Source organism: Geotrypetes seraphini, chromosome 2 (assembly GCF_902459505.1).
Source record: "Geotrypetes seraphini chromosome 2, aGeoSer1.1, whole genome shotgun sequence".
NCBI lineage: Eukaryota > Metazoa > Chordata > Amphibia > Gymnophiona > Dermophiidae > Geotrypetes > Geotrypetes seraphini.
Genome location: NC_047085.1, coordinates 288,197,441 through 288,217,435, shown reverse-complemented (window position 1 = coordinate 288,217,435; position 19,995 = coordinate 288,197,441). Strand labels below are relative to the sequence as shown.

Here is a 19,995-nt window from a genome sequence, read left to right as displayed (position 1 = left end):
TTAGTTCTAAGAAAGGATAAACAGGTAGATGATTGCTTAATATCTGACTTTGCAGTACTTTTAGACCACAGTTCTTCAACCGCTGGTCCGCAGAAAATTCCTGCCGGTCCGCACAGGCGAGATCAACATCTTCAATTTCTTGCCGGTCCGCACAGGACCGGCAAGATCGAGGAGCTGTAGTTGCGCAGGGCCGGAGAGATAATGGGGAGCCTCAGACTGTGCTTTCGCCCCTCCCAGCAGGCTCTCCTTACAAGCGCAGCGATTCAGGAAGGAAGCCTTGGAGCTTTTGCTGAGTTAGGCCGCCTCTGATGATGCAACTTCTGCTCTCCTCAGAGGCGGTGCGACCCAACAAAGGACCGAGGCTGCCTTACTGAATCGCAGCGCTGGCAAGTAAGGAGAGTTGCTGGGAGGGGAGAAAGCTGCTGGGCATGGTGAAAAAAAAAAAAAAAGGGACAGCTGCTACTGGACCTGGAGAGGGAGAAGGAGAGATGCTGCTGGGAGGGGAGGAGGTGAAAGGAGTCTGGGAAGCTGCTGGGCATGGTGAAAAAAAAAAAGGGATAGCTGCTACTGGACCTGAAGAGGGAGAAGGAGAAATGCGGCTGGGAGGGGAGGAAGGAAAGGAGTCTGGGAAGCTGCTGGGCAAGGGGACAAAGGGACAGCTGCTACTGGACCTGGAGAGGGAGAAGGAGAGATGCTGCTGGGAGGGGAGGAAGGAAAGGAGTCTGGGAAGCTGCTGGGCAAAGGGAAAAAGGGACAGCTGCTACTGCACCTGGAGAGGGAGAAGGAGAGATGCTGCTGGGAGGGGAGGAGGGAAAGGAGTCTGGGAAGCTGCTGGGCAAGTGGAAAAAGGGACAGCTGCTACTGGACCTGGAGAGGGAGAAGGAAAGATGCTGCTGGGAGGGGAGGAGGGAAAGGAAAGGGAAGAGAGTTACTGCTGGACAGGGGGAGGAGGGAAGGGAGAAGAAAAAAGGAAGGAAACGGCTTGCAGGGAGATTAGAGGAGGGGAAGGGGAGAGACAGGAATGAGATGGGAAGGGGGGTCAGCAGAGAAATTGAGAGGGACAAAGATGCTAGATCTGGTGTAGGAGAGATAAAAATGAAGAGAGCAGTGAAGCTGGAATGAATCGTGTAAAAAGGAGAGAGGGGCATAGGCTGGATGGAAAGGGGAGGGGTGCATAGAAAGAAGACAAATACTATATGGAAGGGGGAGAGGTCAGACAGTAGATGGAAGGGGCAGATGCTGGATGGAAGAGACAGAGAGGGCAGACGCTGGAAAGAAGAGAGTGAAAGAAGATGAAAGCAGAAACCAGAGACAACAAAAGGTAGAAACAAATAATTTTATTTCTATTTTGTGATTAGAATATATCAGATTTGAAATATATATATCCTGCTAGAGCTGGTGTTAGACATAACTGGGGACTGCAAAGTCCAGGCAGTGGCTTAGGGCTCTCTCTGACCAGGGGGGCAGTTGCCCTAGTTGCGCTCCCCTAATCCTATTCCTGCTATGTGTGACTGCGGTATTCTGTTAGCATGATATTTCTGTGTAGCATTCTGTAATAATTTGGCTTATTCAGTTTTCTTGATAGTAGAGGGGATATATGTGAAGGGGAGGGGAGACAGGGGTTTTGTTGATCCTTGCTCTGTATTATTTGTATTTATAAAATGACAATTGTGCAGAATATTGTTTCTTTTTATACTTTAATAAAATAAATTCAGTATAAAATCATAACTGAGGTTTATGCGGATGGGATCAGATGGTTTGCGAGGACCGAGCTTGCGGAGACGGGGCGGAAACGTGGTTTTTAAATTTCAGTCCTAGTAGTTTGCGGTCCACAAAATAATTTTTTTTTCCCCACCGGTCCATAGGTGTAAAAAGGTTGAAGAACACTGTCTTAGACAATCTGTTCTCCTTGTGTCCTAGCCAGATTGGAACACTAGGTTTAGGCTGTGCAGGGATCTGGGCATATCTGCTAGGTTTTCTTTCTGTCACTGGCTTCTGCAGGATTTTCTCCCTGCTCTCAGGATTTTCCCTGTAACAATATACAGGCAGTCTCCGGGTTAAGAACATGTTATTTTTTTAAAGCTGATCTTAAGTCTGATTTGTATGTAACACAGAATTTGTAGATTTTAGGTTTCTTAATTCTTATCTCTGTTCCCAGCTGACAAAAGGGCCAACTGTCCCTATCAGTTTTCCCCTCTAAGGTACTGCAAGCACAACCACACACTATTCTTAATATGGCCATGCATCATTCCTGAATCTGCTACAGGAGAAATGTAGGAGTCTATGCCACTGGAAATACTGCTCAGTGAAATCAAATCAAGCTGCAACCGCGTTCTTAAGTATGAGTCGTACTTAAGCCGGGCGTCTGTAACTTAGGGACTGCCTGTACTACATTATAGTAACTTGATTATGGTAATAGAGATGTGAGAATGGAGGTTCTTTGATTGTACTGAGTAGAGGCTGGGATTTAGTAGTAACAGATATTTTGAATTAGTTGACTATGGTGTGTATGCTTTCAAAGAAGACGGTTTTAAATTTTTTTTAATCTGTTGTAGAATGTTTCCATCCTGATATCAGTTGGAAGGTTGTTCCAGGTCTTGGTGTCAAGATATGTGAAGAGCAAGTCAAATACGGATATGTATTTAACCCCTTTGGGAGACGGGAGTAGCAGTTAAAGTGATTTCATTTTTCTGGTTGACCAGGAGCTAGGGGGCTGAATATCCTAGAACTAGGACTGATATCCATTCTTCTGCATATGTTCCAACTGGGGGCGTGGACATTCTTGGATTGATCTCTGAATGAGCAAATAAGGGTTAGTACTTCTTTTTCCCCTGGGCTGATGATTCCTTCCTGGAAGATACCTTCCATTCTCTTTTACAACCTTGGCTTTTGAGAGAAACAGGCAACATAGCAAGGGTACTCTAGTGTCAAGTGATACAACCTTTATTGGTATGAAAAAGCACCACATAGTGGACTTGTGTTAGAGGGTGAAATTTCTGAGTTCAGTTTCTGGAAAGACATTAAGGCCCAGATTCTCAAAAAACCATGTAAAAAAACCAACGGGTTGCTGTTGCAGCCATGATAGTAACGATTTTAAAAAAGCAAGTCCATTCTCCCAAAAACGTTCATGCAAATGAGGTTGGCAGAGAGTAGCGAAGATTCACTAAATTTACTGGTGATAGCGATGGGCATATGGGTAGAATAAATGCAAAAAAAAACAACTGCGGGAAAGATGCCCACTTTCTCCTGTTGCTGGGGAGGGGTGTTTACGGCAGGAGGGAGTTGTTGTATGTGGGAAGGGGGTTGTTGTATGTGGCGGGAGAGAGTGGGCATCTCTCCCGCGGCCGGGGTTGCGTGTTGGGAGAGATTGGGCATCTCCCCGCTGCTGGGGAGGGGGTGTGTGGTATGCGGTGGGAAAGAGTAGAGAAACACTTAACAGTGCTGGCACTGTACCAGCACCCCCAGACCAGTCGCTGATTTTTGCCGCCAAAAGCCAACGCTGCTCTTGGAAAATGGCTTGATGATATTCAAGAAACAACCGGAGTGCTTATTTCAATATTCAAGAGCCCATTTGCATGGCAGTGTCGGAGACTCCTAGAAAGCTCACAAAAGTCCTCGGTAAGCAGTTTTGATAATCTACCACTAAAATACATGCTTGCTAAATTGGCTGGAACCATTTAGCGAACATGTTAAATGTTTTGAGAATCTAGGCCTAATTCCTTTAAGGAATCTCTTTATCCTTCTTCCTCATAGAGGGCAGAGGCTAGCTTTGTAACACAGTCTTGGAAAATTCCTTGCTTCTTTCCCAGAGAGGTATTTTGCTGCAGGGTATCACATATGCAAGACTTCTATTTGGAACTTTAGTTTAGTTATGAGGGTTCAAGTTCTTCTTTTCACCTGATCTTCACCATGTAGCATCTCTTTAAATGTTTTGGTAATGGTTTCCTTGAGTGATGCTTTTCGCCTTCTAATAGTATTATTTTGCTTCTGGCAGAATCAGAAGTCTTTCTCTCTTTCAGCATGTGTCCTAGTCTCCATTGCACCCCTTCTCTAAATACCTTGGTAGGGTAGGTAGGTCTAGATCAGTGGTCTCAAACTTGTTGCTCGCCAGGTACTATTTTGAGACCCTCGGTATGTTTATCATAATCACAAAAGTAAAATAAAACAGTTTCTTGATCATATGTCTTTTTAGCTATAAATTACAACATTATTATTAAGACTTAGCCAAAAGGAAAGATTTATAAACTATAAAGAGTTTTACCTCATGCAAAATTGTAATTTCTTTAATAAGACATTAACTATTTTTTCGGAGGGCCTCCAAGTACCTACAAATCCAAAATGTGGCCCTACAAAGGGTTTGAGTTTGAGACCACTGGTCTAGATGGACTACATCTTAGATGCAGGAGTCCTGAGAGTTATGGTGTCTTTCTGTCACCTAGTCTGGGTAGAGGTTGAGAACATCCCACTCATCTGAACTAGTCTGGCATAGATGACGGGAAAGCTGAAATTTCAACCTATCTGTTAATCTCCTTTCCTTACGTTCTACCAAATCAGTCCAGAATCGACCAGTGGAAGCCAGGGTAATCAAGGGCTATCAGTCTGACAAATTTAAGAAAGCTAACAATGAAAATGTTTTTGCTCACTCTGAAGGCATTTGGCCTACTTCTAACCTTTTAATGTGATGGTATCTCATTCCTGGGTGAAGTTTTTGATATGTTAGGTTTATCTGGTGAGAAAGGTAATATCCAATGTCAAAGCTAAGAGAATTGAAGGCAATTAGTATGTTGTCTGTTTACAAGGAGCTGAAGTCAGCACCAGCCCCCCAAAAAAGAGATTGAAATCAGCTCTGAATTGCTTTCTGTCTCCATCTGCTGGAAGAGGAACATAACCCACTCACCTGGAATGGTATAACAGAAATCAGCTTTACACTACTTTATACTACAGCTTTCCTAAATATTCTTAGCATAGTAGTATATCTTGTAGTAGCACTGCATATGGTAAACATTGATCAGATCTTGAGAAATTTTGGTGGGGTAAATTGCTAGTCTTTTTCTTATTCCAGTTGCTTTAAATAAATTAGCATCATTTTGCAGGTGGAAAGCCTTACAGCAGCACGTAGTGCTTCCAGGGCAGGAACAGAGCCTTCAGATGCCATCCGTGTTGTAAATGCTGTATTAACACAAATGGATCAGATAAAAAGGTAATAATTACCTTTTTCTTTTACTTGTAATACAACTACATGATGAGTTTGCCTTAATTGGCAAAACCTCAGTATGACACTCATTAGAAAATTGTACTTTATGAAGTAACTTGAACCTCTTATCCTTCCACTGCCTTTCAATAGCTTTTGATCTCCTTCCAGTGGGCATCCTCTTGTCAGCTTCAGGAGAAAAATGGCAGTCTCTAGACCAGTGTATCGCAAACTGTGTGCCCCAGCAGATTCCTGGTGTGCCCTGAGATAACGGCGAGATGCCAGCTCCGGCTGACTGCTTACAGGACGTGCCTCTCACAACGAGAGGCACATCCTGTAGTCAGTCAGCCGGTGCCTGCGCCTCTCCTCGTCGCCCCCACCTCTGCTTCTTCTCACCTCTCATGCAGCACCCCCCTAACGGCGGTAATATGAAGCTCCAGGCCGCAGCTGGAGGATATCCACTCATGTGCGGGCATCAACGTGCATTTCCAGGTGCCCTCCAGCCACAGCCCCAAGATTATGTGCCACAGCTTAAAAAGTTTGCAACACACTGCTCTAGACTTATGTTCTTAAACAGTTATGCACAGGTTTTCAGAGGCACCCACAAATCCCTCATTTTTCATCCTTCACCTGGAAAAGGCTGTTTCCTTGATTGGCTGGAATACAGTTATAAGACTTCATTTTCAGATTGAAGAAGAGTAATTGGATTACACCTTATCTACAGGAGCTTTACTGGTTACCAGTTGAAGCTAGGATCTCATATTATAAATTTTATTGTATATTGTTTCCAGATTATATACCACAACTTATTAAGTTCTCCACTGAGACAGCTTTTAATTTAAGGCAACACCATCCTTTTAATTTTCCTGAAATTAAAAATATAAAATATACCAGAATTTATAATTCAACCTGGGGTTATCAAGTGGCTAAACTATGGAAAACTCTGACTATTCAGATTGTTCAGCAAATTAAATTTGAGTTTTAAAAACGATCTGAAGACCTATCATTTTGAAGAATTTGTACTTAAGAAGTTATAATTGTAGTATAACCAATTCACAATTTTTGTATTAACTCATTTGTTTTATGTAAACCACTGTGAACATTTTGAGGTATTAGTGGTATATAAATAAAGATGGTATTGTATTGTTATTAGCTGTCCACTTAAAGCAACTAAGGTATTCCCCCAAAAGGTATTTTAACTGCGGCTTTCAAAGACTTCCGCATTGTAATCTTCAGAGAGTTGTTTTAAGCTGCAGTTTCAAACGTCTTGTTCATACTTTTCTTTATCCTCAAACAAAATTGTAAAGAACAATTGAAAGAATTCCAAAACATCTTTGCAGTTGTTTAAACCAGGGTTTAAATTGCAGTTCTAAAAAGGGTTTAGGTTAACAAGTAGCCTTCCTGCCATTATCACCCATGTAATCACTGGCCAGGGCCTATTTACCAATTATGGTATTTTCTTTGGTGGCAGAAGCCACTGCCACCTGCTGAAAGGTATTTCCACAAATTCTTCTAGCAAAGACAGAGCCTTTACTTTTTCTTTGGTACTGGGCCTGCAGCTCTCTATGTCTGTCTCTGTCTTGATTAGAGATGATTACTTTCACGTTTGTGAATTTATTTATTACATTTATATTCCTCCTACAGCCTAAGCGGATTCCAGTAAACATATACAATATAGGCAAACCAGTCTTGGTAGGTATTAATTTAAGGTTATATAGGGTTCATGACCTCTTCCTTCTGGACTCCACCATTCACTCTTTTCCTGTAGGATTGTGAATTATTTATTTGGTTTTCCCTCCCTTGGCTCATATTGAAATGGCAGGATTATACCTTGTCACAGCTTGTAAAATGCACAATTTTATTTTAAACAACTGCTTGTGCATATATTTTTCTATTAAATAAGAATAGAAATAAAAAAACATAAGAACATAAGAATTGCTGCTGCTGGGTCAGACCAATGGTCCATCCTGCCCAGCAGTCCGTTCACACGGCGGCCCCTAGGTCAAGACCAGTGCTCCAAATGAGTCCAGTCTCACCAGTTTAGCATGAACTTGTCCAACTTTGTCTTGAAACCGTGGAGGGTGTTTTCCCCTATAATAGACTCCGGAAGAGTGTTCCAGTTTTCTACCACTCTGGGTGAAGAAGAATTTCCTTACATTTGTACGGAATCTATCCCTTTTCAACTGTAGAGAGTGTCCTCTCATTCTCCCTACCTTGGAGAGGGTGAAGAGTCTGTCTTTCTTTACTAAGTCTACTAACAGTTTGTCTATTTCCTACCTCAGTCATATAACTACACATGACACTGGGACCACATTTGCTTCTGCTGCATTCCTTAATCTGGGCTTGATATCACTATGCAGTTCCATGATCTAATTCCAAGCATAACAGCAATACTATTGACAAAATGCAGTGTAGAGCTTACTTATTAGGGTGTATCAATTTTCGAAATGTCATAATTTTAAAAAGCACTAGTGAAAAAGTGGTACAATTTCATGTGGAAAATCAACAACTAGCTTTAAATTTTCTGTAATAAGTTATTTCTCAAAGGACAAGCAGATATAATATTCTCAAAAGTGGGTGACATCCACAGAAACCAGTATGGACAGTCAAAGGTGCACTGTCGCTTTAGATTTTAAGGACTGCCTGTACTGTGCACTTGATGGTGCCTTCCCGCCCAACATCGGCTCATGGGACCTGCAGTTAAGAACATAAGAAGTTGCCTCCGCTGAGGCAGACCAGAAGTCCATCTCGCCCAGCGGTCCGCTCCCGCGGCGGCCCATCAGGCACATTGCCTGAGCAGTGGTCCCAGACTATCCCTATAACCTACCTCTACTCCTATCTGTACCCCTCAATTCCTTTCTCCTCTAGGAACCTATCCAAACCTTCTTTTTGAAGCCTTGTAACGTGCTCCGGCCTATCACAGCCTCCGGAAGCGCGTTCCATGTATCCACCACCCTCTGGGTGAAAAAGAACTTTCTGACATTTGTTCTAAACCTGTCCCCTTTTAATTTCTCCGAGTGCCCCCTTGTACTTGTGGTTCCCCATAATCTAAAATATCTGTCCCTGTCTACCTTTTCTATACCCTTCCGGATCTTGAATGTTTCTATCATGTCTCCTCTAAGTCTCCGCTTTTCCAGGGAGAACAGCCCCAGCTTTTTCAGTCTGTCAGTATATGAGAGGTTTTCCATACCCCTTATCAGTTTAGTTGCTCTTCTCTGGACTCCCTCAAGTACCGCCATGTCCTTCTTGAGGTACGGCGACCAGTACTGGACACAGTACTCCAGATGCGGTCGCACCATTGCACGATATAGTGGCAGGATGACCTCCTTCGTCCTGGTCCTTCTTAATGATACCCAACATTTTGTTTGCTTTTCTTGAGGCTGTGGCGCACTGTGCCGACGCCTTCAAAGTTGTGTCTACCATCACTCCCAGGTCTCTTTCAAGGTTACTTACCCCTAGCAGTGATCCCCCCATTTTATAGCTGAACATCGGGTTCTTTTTCCCTACATGCATGATCTTGCATTTCCCTACGTTAAAGCTCATTTGCCACTTTTTGGCCCTTTCTTCTAGTGTCGTTAGGTCCCTTTGCAGATCTTCGCAGTCTTCCATAGTTTCAACCCTGCGGTAGAGTTTGGTGTCATCCGCAAATTTAATAACTTCGGAATTTGTTCCCGCCTCCAGGTCATTAATAAATATATTGAACAGGAGCGGTCCCAGCACCGACCCCTGCGGAACTCCGCTCGTGACCCATTGCCAGTCTGAGTAATGGCCCTTCACTCCAACCCTCTGTTTCCTGTCCGCCAGCCAGTTTTTGATCCATCGGTGGACCTCCCCTTGCACCCCGTGTTTCCACAGCTTTTTAAGCAGTCTTTCGTGCGGTACATTGTCGAAGGCTTTTTGAAAGTCAAGGTAAATGATGTCAATGGATTCCCCTTTATCCTCCTGGCTGTTTACCCCCTCAAAGAAGTACAATAAGTTTGTGAGGCATGACCTACCCTTGCAGAAGCCATGCTGGCTCGACTTTAGCTGTCCATTGTTTTCTATGTGTTCACAGATGCTGTCTTTAATCAGTGCTTCCATCATCTTTCCCGGGACTGAGGTCAAGCTCAACGGCCTTGAACCCTTCTTGAAGATGGGCGTGACATTTGCAAGTTTCCAGTCCTCCGGGATCTCTCCAGTTTTTAAGGATAGGTTACATATTTGGCGAAGTGGCTCTGCTATTTCGTTCCTTAGTTCCTTGAGTACCCTTGGGTGAATGCCGTCCGGACCTGGCGATTTGTCGCTCTTTAGTCTGTCTATCTGCCTGAGGACATCCTCTTGGCTTACCTCTAGTTGGACCAGCTTTTCATCCCGATCCCCATTTACGATGTCCTCCGGTTCTGGAATATTGGATGTGTCCTCCCTCGTGAAGACTGACGTGAAGAACTTATTTAGCCTGTCAGCTATCTCTTTTTCCTCCTTTACCACTCCCTTTTTGTCTCCATCATCCAATGGCCCCACTTCCTCCCTTGCCGGTTGCTTCCCCTTCACATATCTGAAGAACGATTTGAAGTTTGTTGCTTCCCCCGCCAGTCTCTCCTCATATTCTCTTTTAGCTTTCCTAACCACACGGTGACACCCTTTGGTGTTCTTTGTGCTCCTTTTGGTTGTCCTTTGTTTGGTCCTTTTTCCATTTTTTGAATGATGCTTTCTTGTCACTTATTGCCTTTTTCACTGCAGTTGTTATCCACGCTGGGTTTTTTGTTTGATTTTTTTTGCACCCCTTCCTGAATCTGGGGATGTACAGGTTCTGTGCCTCTTGCACCGTGCCCTTGAGTAGGGACCAGGCTGTTTCTACAGACTCCATCTTCCTTGCGTTGCCGTTAAGTTTCTTTCCCACCATTTCCCTCATGCCATCATAATTCCCTTTTTTGAAGTTGAGTGCTGTCGCTGTTCTTAGTTTTCTGGAGAGTTGAGAAACTGTGTTTTTGAGTTCTCTCAGAGCGTCAAACTGATCCAAATTTTGTGCCTATCCTTTGGGTTTTTTCTTCAGTTTTGTCATAAATAGTTGTTTTATTTTAAGTACTCTTGTGTTTTATCAAGTTTTCATTTTCTTTTCAACTTTTGTTTTTTCGGGCAATCTCCCTGGGCCACTGAGCTCTTTGACTTTGATGGAAAAATCGCCGACACAATGTCCAAGACACCTAGCAGCTTCACATGGTGCACTCGATACAATATGACCATTTCAGGTACTGACCCACACAATTGGTATATATACAGTGCTTAGGTCCTAATCATTGAGATATTTCATGCACACTCTGCTCTTGTATGCAGAAGAGGTTGGTTAGACCCAGAAAGCTTTAATTTGAAAAAACTTTTTGATATAACTTAAGAGATATCAAGCATAGCTGAAGACTCCAACCCTGAGTCCCAATCTGTTTTACTCCTGCATCATTGACTCATGACAGAGAATCCACTTCTTCATCTTCAGTTTGTAAGAGACCTAAGAAACGCATAACACATCTTCCCTACCAGACAGATCACAGTCCCTGCAACTGGTTGTCTCCTAAGTGGCATGGCTTGGCATCGAGGGCCCTGATGCCTTGACACCCTGTTGCAAGTTTCCCTTCGTCGCTGACCTATCTCCCAAAGATCAGCGACAGATGGAAGCTTACAACTTGCTGCTCTTGCTTACTTCGGGCCTTTCTCGTTGCCGGGTCCTGCCTTCGCGGAAACAGAAAGTAGGCAGGACCCGCCAGCGAGAAAGGCCCGAAGTAAGCAAGAGTAAGTAAGCTTCCCTCCGTGGCTGGCCTATCTCCCGCATGCTCCGGGGCTCTAATGGTCCGTGCCGGCTTCTCTTTCCTACCCCCCCCCCCCCCCCGACGTAACTTCCAGTTTCGGAGGGAAGCCGGGTTCGAGTCGCTTGCTGGGTTTTGTTTTGTTTAAAGTCCGGCGGGAGTCTTTCGGCGGCTCTTCAGGCTGCGCGTTAAGCAGTGGTGGCAGCAGGATTTGGCAGATGACAGCCAGGCAGTAATGTAAATTTGCTGGGCGGAGTGCCCGGCTGAAAAGCGCTGGGGAGAACCCTGATGTGGGAAGTAGAAACCCGAGGTACAGTTATACGATGGGAGAGAAGTTATTGAATGAGAGTACCCAAGAAAGGGAATTGGGGGTAATGGTGGACATGACAATGAAGCCGACGGCACAGTTTGCAGCGGCCGCTAAGAGAGCGAATAGAATGTTAGATATAATCAAGAAGGGTATTACTACCAGAATGAAAGAAGTTATCTTGCTGTTGTATCGGGCGATGGTGCGTCCGCATCTGGAGTACAGCATCCAATATTGGTCGCCGTACCTTAAGAAGGATATGGCGATACTCGAGAGGGTTCAGAGGAGAGCGTCACGTCTGGAAAACCTTTCATACGCTGAGAGATTGGAGAAACTGGGACTCTTTTCCCTGGAGAAGAGGAGACTTAGAGGGGATATGATAGAGACTTACAAGATCATGAAGGGCATAGAGATAGTGGAGAGGGACAGATTATTCAAACTTTCAAAAAATAAAAGAACAAGAGGGCATTCGGAAAAGTTGAAAGGGGACAGATTCAAAACGAATGCTAGGAAGTTTTTCTTTACCCAACGTGTGGTGAACGCCTGGAATGCGCTTCCAGAGGGAGTAATAGCACAGAGTACGGTACTGGGGTTCAAGAAAGGATTGGACAATTTCATGTTGGAAAAGGGGATAGAGGGGTATAGATAGAGGATTACTGCACAGGTCCTGAACCTGTTGGGCCGCCGCGTGAGTGGACTGCTGGGCACTATGGACCTCATGTCTGACCCAGCAGAGGCATTGCTTATGTTCTTATGGGAGAATCTTTATCAAATGAGAACCGATTGTGGACCCCCCAGAAGGTGGTAAAACCACCACTACACATCAAATTGGGCCTAATGAAACAATTTGTCAGAGTTCTATATAAGGAGTCAGTAGCCTTCAGGTAACTTCAGGACATCTTCCCCAATCTGTCTGAGGTAAAGGTCAAAGCTGGTGTCTTCGTTGTACCACAGATAAAGAAGATCCTGGAGTGCAAGGAATTTACGAAAGAAGCTAACAAGGAAGGAAAAACTGGTTTGGAACTGTTTTGTCACAGTGCTTCAGGGCTTCCTGGGCAATCATAAGGCTGAAAACTACATGGAGTTGATTGAGAATCTGGTGAAGAATTACAATAAAATGGGCGTAGGATGTCTCTCAAAGTCCATGTCCTTGATGCTTATCTTGAGACATTCAAGGAGAGCATGGGAACATACACAAGAGGAGCAAGGTGAGCACTTCCACCAGGATATGCTGGACTTTGAACACCACTACCAAGGACAATATAATTAGAACATGATGGGAGACTACATCTGGGGACTGATTAGTGAAAGTGACTTACAATATAATCGCAAATCTCAAAAAACTACACATTTCTAAATTTTCTATGGTCATCTTTGTTTAGCTTCAATATAAATACATGTTAATTGTGATTCATATATTGCTTTTTATGACTTTTTGTAAGAATGAAAAGATGAAAATTTGGTGTTTTCACATTTTAAATAGGTAAATTGCAAAATTTCATTATTCTGGTCAGAAAAGCAAAGTTTTCCATATTTTCCATATTTATTTTGGCATAAGCAATTAGGAAATCACACTTACTGCCCAGGAATAAAAATTGTGTTACAGAGAGGGACATTTTCGATAGTGCTTCTAAGTCCAACTTTGCATGTTTCCCGGAAGAAGCTCAAAAGTTGGGGTGGGAAAATATCCATTTTCAAAACCACCAGTTGTCCATTTTTTTTCTCCCCAAATGGTCTATTTGGACGTCTTGGCCCTTAGGACATCTAACGTTTTTGGCCATTTTTGAATACAAAAACGTCCATTTTCAACATATCCAAATCAAGTCCATCATCAAGGAACCATCATCTTAATGGACTTGCCAGGCAAATATCCCAACAGGGCAGTGAGGCACGTAAAGGGTGCCAGGTACATATTTCACTAGAACCCCCTTTTAATGTATGGTGATCCCTGCAAAACTCCCCCCCAAACCTATAATACCCTCCTGTTTACCACCCCAATAGCCCTTTTGGCTGCAGTTGTCACCTACAGTATATGGCAGTACAATAAATTTGGGGTGAGTTTTTTGGTGGACTCCTACTTTCCACCATAAATGTAGCGGTTAGAGTGGCTTATGGGCTTGGGTACCTCCTCCTCACTATCCCACTCGAGCAACAAAGGAAGACAAACTACTCCACCAGATGGTCATCAAAAGGTGGAGCGGGTATATAGTCATTTCAAAATGAACAGAAATCTATTTTTAAATTAACTTCATGAATATTTCAAACATATGAAATATATGCTGGCAGGAAAATTTCTCACAAATATTTTAGAAATATTTAAAAAATAATTTAGGAGGGTAGAAGAACCTCAGACTCCCCTTCCCAACACACAATAGAGCAGCCAATGCTGTTCCATTCAATGGGTTGTCTGTTGGATACGCGAAGGCAGGAGTCCCGGCATACGATGCGGCTGCAGGAAGTTACTAATCAACCCACGCCGGAACTTCTCTTCCTGCCCAGTGTGTGAGATTGCGCCGGCGTCAGCTGACTTGCAACTATCTGCTGCCGTCACGTATGCCAGGACTCCTACCTTCGTGTATCCGGCTGGGGTGCTATGATTGAAAAAATTGTAGCTCTTCTGGTGCCTATTATTTTCAGAGACTGGATGGTCAGCAAATGCTGATCTGTTGATCTTAGAGATCTGGCTGGAGAATATGGTATCAAATAACGATGTAAAAATATTGGTGTGTTGGTTTGTTGAATTTTGAAGATTAATAGTGCAGTTTTATAGATTATTCTATATGAAATTGGTAGCCAGTGTGATTTTTGTAAAAGAGGAGTGACATGATCGTATTTTTTGGAGTTAGTAATAATTTTTATTGCAGTATTTTGTATAATTTGTAACCTTCTTATTTCTTTGAGTTATGCCATGGTATAATGTATTGGAGTAATCCAGCCTGGAAATAACCTTTTTTCTCATTCACCATTTGCATTATCCGCAAATTTAGCCTCTTCATCACAGATGATGTTTTAGAAATTTCCAGTGTAGCTTCGTGAACAGACCAACAAATATCTTCCTCTTTTTGATGGATGGATCAGATTGTGGATTCATTCACATTGAACTCACAGCAGAAACAGAATTGCTCAAACGAAGCCTGTCTAAAACACATTTTGTTACTCAAACACTTCATGCTTCTTTCTCTTTGGAGCTGTACCTGCAGATGCTTTTAACTCATTCTCTTGACGTTTGGTGGCCATTCTCTTTGGAGCTCTACCTGCAGATGCTTATAACTCACTCTCTTGATGCTTGGTGGCTGTTTCTGGAAGTAAAACCAAAACCGCAAAGTGAAAGGAAATAAAGCTTATGTAAACCATTTTGAGTGTGGTTGAAAAACTACAAAAAGGCAGTATACCATGTTTCCCCGAAAATAAGACCTAGCATCATTTTCGGGGTAGGTCTTAATATAAGCCTTACCCCCAAAATAAGCCCTAGTCCCGGGATTCGCCGGCATCTCTTCAACTCAGTCCCCTCCCCCACCACGCAGTTGAACCCCTGCTGTCCCTCCATCCTTCCCTCCCCACCGACTGCGAGCGAGCCCTACCTTCAACCGAAGCATCATTGGGCCGACAGCATTCTAAATAGGCTGCTTGGCCTTGCCCATCAGGGATTGCACTCTGCTGCGTTAAATCAAACAAATAAAATTAAAGTGGGACTTAAACCTGTGTCCTTTGGTTCCCAGTCCACTGCACTAACATTAAATGGCTCCTCTGATCTGCACGCTGCTTTTGTGCAGAATCGCAATAATATGTGTAGCTGACATAGAACCTGGATTTTCTTTCCAATTTTAGGAGAGAGGGAGGGGGACAACAACTACTGGGGAATTAAGGAGGGGATATGTCTTAATCTCTCTAGTGGTCAGCTATTCAATATGAACAATGTTTTGTAATGTGGATGTGACTGAAACAGCTTTAGATAAATATATCCTCCTTTTTAGTCATAGATGTTTTTTCCCATTTGAAAATCCCTGTTGTTTGTCCTACTTTTGGGTCCTCCCCCTAGTTCTGCTTACAATGTGCCTTCTTGATAGGATTTGAACATTTTTAGTAGATGGATGTTTATGTAGGCATTTTAAGACATCCATCTGCTTTGAAAATGAGTACCATGATGTACTGTATATTCGTTTGTAGTGATTTTTAAAATTAATTTTAAGAGCATTCAAAATAAATTTTCACTTGTATGCTTTCTGTATCTGTATTTACAGGTATCCAAACGTTGTTATCCTGACTACTTCAAACATCACTGAAAAAATAGACATGGCATTTGTAGACAGAGCTGATATAAAACAATATATTGGGCCTCCATCATCTGCAGCTATTTTCAAAATATATCTCTCTTGTATTGAAGAATTAATGAAGGTAATGCTTTGCCAACAATATTTTATTTCTCAAAATAGAAATATTTTTAGCAGTGGGGAGAAAATTGTGTGTAATCTCAGTAAAGTTAGGATCTAAATCACTGTATTTTATAATGGTTCAGTAAATAAATTTTAGTAATAGACAACCTAAAACCTAGTTAAGTTTTGTGCTATTGTACTTTAAGGAGCCCTTTTACTGAAGTGTGGGTAGTTTTCACACTTACCACACATTACACTTAACATACATTTTAACACAAAAATTAACGTCTTAAGTATAAAGCTTGCTTAGTATATTCAGGGTGAGTGCCTTGCATCTACCCTGAATTTACATACAAGGTAAAATAGACCATTAAGGTATGGCACTGCACTACTTGTAGTGATAGTACCAGAGTTCACAGTGAGGGTCCACCCATATACAGATTTTGTCCCTTCATAAAAACCCTGCCCCTCCAACCCAAAAAACACTTTTTCCCCCCCCCCCCCAAAAAACAATAATCTCACTGTTCTGCCCTACTAGGGGCCATTGGCACCATATTGAATTCAAGTATCAACTCAGGCAGCAGCAAAAAGAGATTACTGCTGGCCAGGACCAATTACTCACCTATGCTGGCTCCTGGGTAAGTCCTAGAGGAGATTGGGGGTGTAGGGAGGATTGGGCTCTTGAAAGGTTTGGACAAATTGTTGGTGGAAAAGTCCATAGTCTTGTTATTAAGACATGGGAGAAACCGAGGGAAGAAGTGACGTCACTCTACCGAATGGCAGGGTAAAATTTGAGCTCCGGTGGGGCTTGTATTTCAACGAGCATAACTAGCTTCCCGAGTGCTGTTTAACTCCCAATTGACGGAGCCACTGCGGGGGGAATGCATGTCGAGTCGCAGGCGGCTGGAGAAATTTAGATTTAGCGAATCTGTGAGCGGAAAAAAGACAGTGAAAACTCTGGTGTCGCCTGCAGCAAAAACAAAGATGGCACAATCTCCAGGACAAAATCAGCAGTCCCCGATCTCGTTCTTGCCTGGAGATAACACGTTGGTACTGCATCAGAAGCTGGAGACCTGGTTTCAAGACTTGAAAGCAAAAAAGCAAGGGGTTCAAAAGGATGTTAAAACAGCAATGGCAGAACTCCGGGCTGAGGTTGGTGATTTGGGGGGCCGGGTGGAGGCCTCAGAATAGCATGTATCCCGATTGGAGGTGACGGTTGAGGAAAATAAGGCTGTACTGGCACAGCAGGTGAAAGAGTTGGCCGACCTGCAGTTACAAATTGAAGACCTTGAAAATAGGTCTCAACAGAGCAATTTACGGTTTAAAGGTATACCGGAAGATGAGAGACACAAGGACTGTAAAACGATGATACAGGACTTTTGCAGTCAATTGTTGGGACCCGAGGAGCAGATGGAGGCTGGAACTATAGTACTATTGCGGGTACATCGTGGCTTGGGAGCAGGTCGATCGGGAGCGTCTAAGGATGTTATTGCATGTTTTGGAGACTATCTGGTGAAAGAAAAAATACTACAAGCAGCCAGGAGACGGCTATAATTTCAATGGCATGGCATAACAGTGGGGTCTTCCAGGATTTGGCTTTATCCACCTTATAAAAACGTCGGACATTCCATGAAGTGACTCAAGTGTTGAGAGCAGAGGGCCACCGATATCAATGGCTGTTCCCGTTTGCATTGTGGATGACCGTGAATGTCAAGTCGAGGCAGGTGGATACGGTGGGTGGTGCCTGGCTGGGTTTGAAGAATTTAGGATGTAACAACCTGCCGGTGGTGCCAGTGGAGGGGACACCTACTAAGGGTGGCAGATCGATGGAGGCCTGGCGCACGGTCACCCGGGCCACTAAAAAGTCAAACTTGATGGTGACCCGAGAGATGGCGGGTTCCAAGGGGGACCTCCAGTTGCTGTTTCGGATGCCTGGAAGTACAGCTACATTCCACACTTTGTGAACTGATGACTTTGCGGATCTAGCTGAGTGGAGTAGTATGTAGGGGGAGTTGAATTTATGCTTGATTGGGAGGAATGATTGTGGACAGGGGGGAGGTATGGGATGTCTAAGAGCATTGAAACTGGGTTTGTTTGAGGGATGGCTTGTGTGCAAAGGGATCTGTGGAGTACTGTTGGGGGGTTGGCGGGATTTGTGGTTGGGTGTTTTGGTTTGGGAGTTATTGCTATGTTAAGGGGGCATGTGCTAAGTTGGGGAGCATATGGAGTCAGGTGCCTTTTGGGGGAGACTTCATCTTTTCTCGTTGGCTGGTCTGGCATATACTGGATCGGCAAGTGTGGGGGGAGGGGGGATGTGGGGAGTTGGGAACATCTAAGAGTTTAAGGGGAGGGACTAAGGGGACTGGAAAGGATGGGAATTTACTCAGGATCGGGTCCTGGAATATCAACGGGTTAAACAGTCCAAGGAAGAGGAGTATTGTTTATCGGGAAATTAAGAGAATGGGTTGGGATATTTGTATGTTACAGGAGACACATTTGAGGCCCAGGGATGCAGCGTTATTGCAATATCCGGCCTATGAACAGGTATGGTCACATCAAGGTCCGCACATCACAAAAAAAGGGTGGGATTGCAATTTTGGTGAGAAAGGGATTGGGTTTGGTCAGTGATCAGGTTTATAGGGATGTTCAAGGGAGATGTTTAGCTCTGAAAGGGTCATTACAGGGGCAAAGGGTCACTAACATAAATATTTATGGCCCCAATGTGGATCAGGTGGGGTTCTATAGAGGATTGAAGGAGGATTTGTTGTTGTTCATTCAGGGGGTGGTGGTTATGGGGGGGGATTTCAATGTATTACCGGATGGGAGGGTGGATCATTCCAAGGGAGGTAGGGGTGCTCAGAGGGGGAATTCGTGGATATTTAGGGCGTTTATGCACACTCGGGTTGGTGGACTGCTGGCATCTTCTTCATGGGACTCAGCGTAATTATACTCATTATTCTTATACTCAGAACACCTACACTCGCATAGATGGGATCTGGGTTTCTCAAGATCAATGGAGCAAAATAAGGGAAGCAGAGATTGGTGGGATTCAAGTCTCGGATCATGCTCCAGTTTCGGTGGATTGCATGGGAATCTTGTCTGAGGGTGGAGTCCGGTACTGGAGACTTAATGACTCGCTGCTTCATGCTTCAGAGGTAGTGACAGAGGTTCTTGACACCATAGCTAACTATTTGCAGATTAATGATACGGGGGAGGTGTCAGATGGAGTCCTGTGGGATGCGCTGAAGGCAGTGCTGTGGGGACTATTTATTAAATGGGGAGCCCGTTTTAAACGGAGTAGAGCTTGAGTGCAATTGGGCTTACGTGAAAGATTGATTTCTTTGGAATTGGCTCATAAGAACTTTCCAGACCCTCGAACTTTGGCACAATTGCGCCAAGTAAGGGGGGAATTGATGCATCTCCAGATGGAAGATTATAATATACAGGAGTGCTTTCAGTCTTGTCTTTACGAGCATAGTAACAAATGTAGTGCTCAATTAGCTCGTTATATTAAAATAAAGCAAGCTCGAGCTACTATTGCTCATATTAGGTACTGGGTTGGGAACATACAGGTTACAGATCGGGGTATTGGACAATCCTTTTTGGATTTTTATCAACTACTATATAGACATGGAGGGGAGGGGGAAGAGGGAGAGGTGGAAGACTTTCTGGAGAGGGTAGAGCTGATGGTCCTGTCACCCTGATGATCAAGCACAGCTTGATGAGCCGGTGACGTTGCGGGAGGTTTTGGAGGTCATCAGGGGAACCAAGCCAGGGAAATCATCGGAATTAGATGGGAACACGGGTCATTTCTATAAGAAATTTGGGGACCAGGTAGGACCTTTGTTGGTGCAATTAATGAATGGGGTTTCACAGGGGGGCCTTTGCCTCGTACCATGGGTGAGGCGGGGGTTACAATTTTATTGAAACATGATAGAGACCCAGCATTTTTCGGGTCCTACCGACCTATCTCCCTGTTGAACGTAGATGCGAAAATTATTGCAAAGGTCCTGGCTTTACGACTGGGCAGGTGGCTTCCTAAAGTGATCCATATGGATCAATCTGGGTTTATCCAACGACGTCAAGTGGGGGATAATATTAGGCGCACTCTACATCTATTGTGGGGGGTGCAGCAGAGACGGTACCCAGCAGCGGTAATGGCGATAGATGCTGAGAAAGCTTTTGACCGGGTTTCGTGGGATTTTTTATGGGTAGTGATGAGGAAAATGGGAATTGGAGGGTCGTTTAGTGGGTGGGTTAGAGCATTGTATTATGCACCTAGAGCTTGTTTCAGAATTAATCAGTCTTACACGGACTATTTTTCCATTGCCAGGGGCACTCGTCAGG

General features: G+C 43.8%; 1 protein-coding gene across 1 annotated transcript in view; it reads left to right on the top strand.

Moving 5' to 3' along the window:
• TRIP13 (thyroid hormone receptor interactor 13) overlaps window positions 1-19,995 on the top strand; it is a 178,499-nt gene that overhangs the window by 123,284 nt on the left and 35,220 nt on the right. The window contains exons 10-11 of the mRNA XM_033929795.1: window positions 5,094-5,200; window positions 15,517-15,670. Coding sequence (XP_033785686.1) covers window positions 5,094-5,200; window positions 15,517-15,670 — 261 coding nt within the window. The remainder of the gene's footprint in view (window positions 1-5,093; window positions 5,201-15,516; window positions 15,671-19,995) is intronic.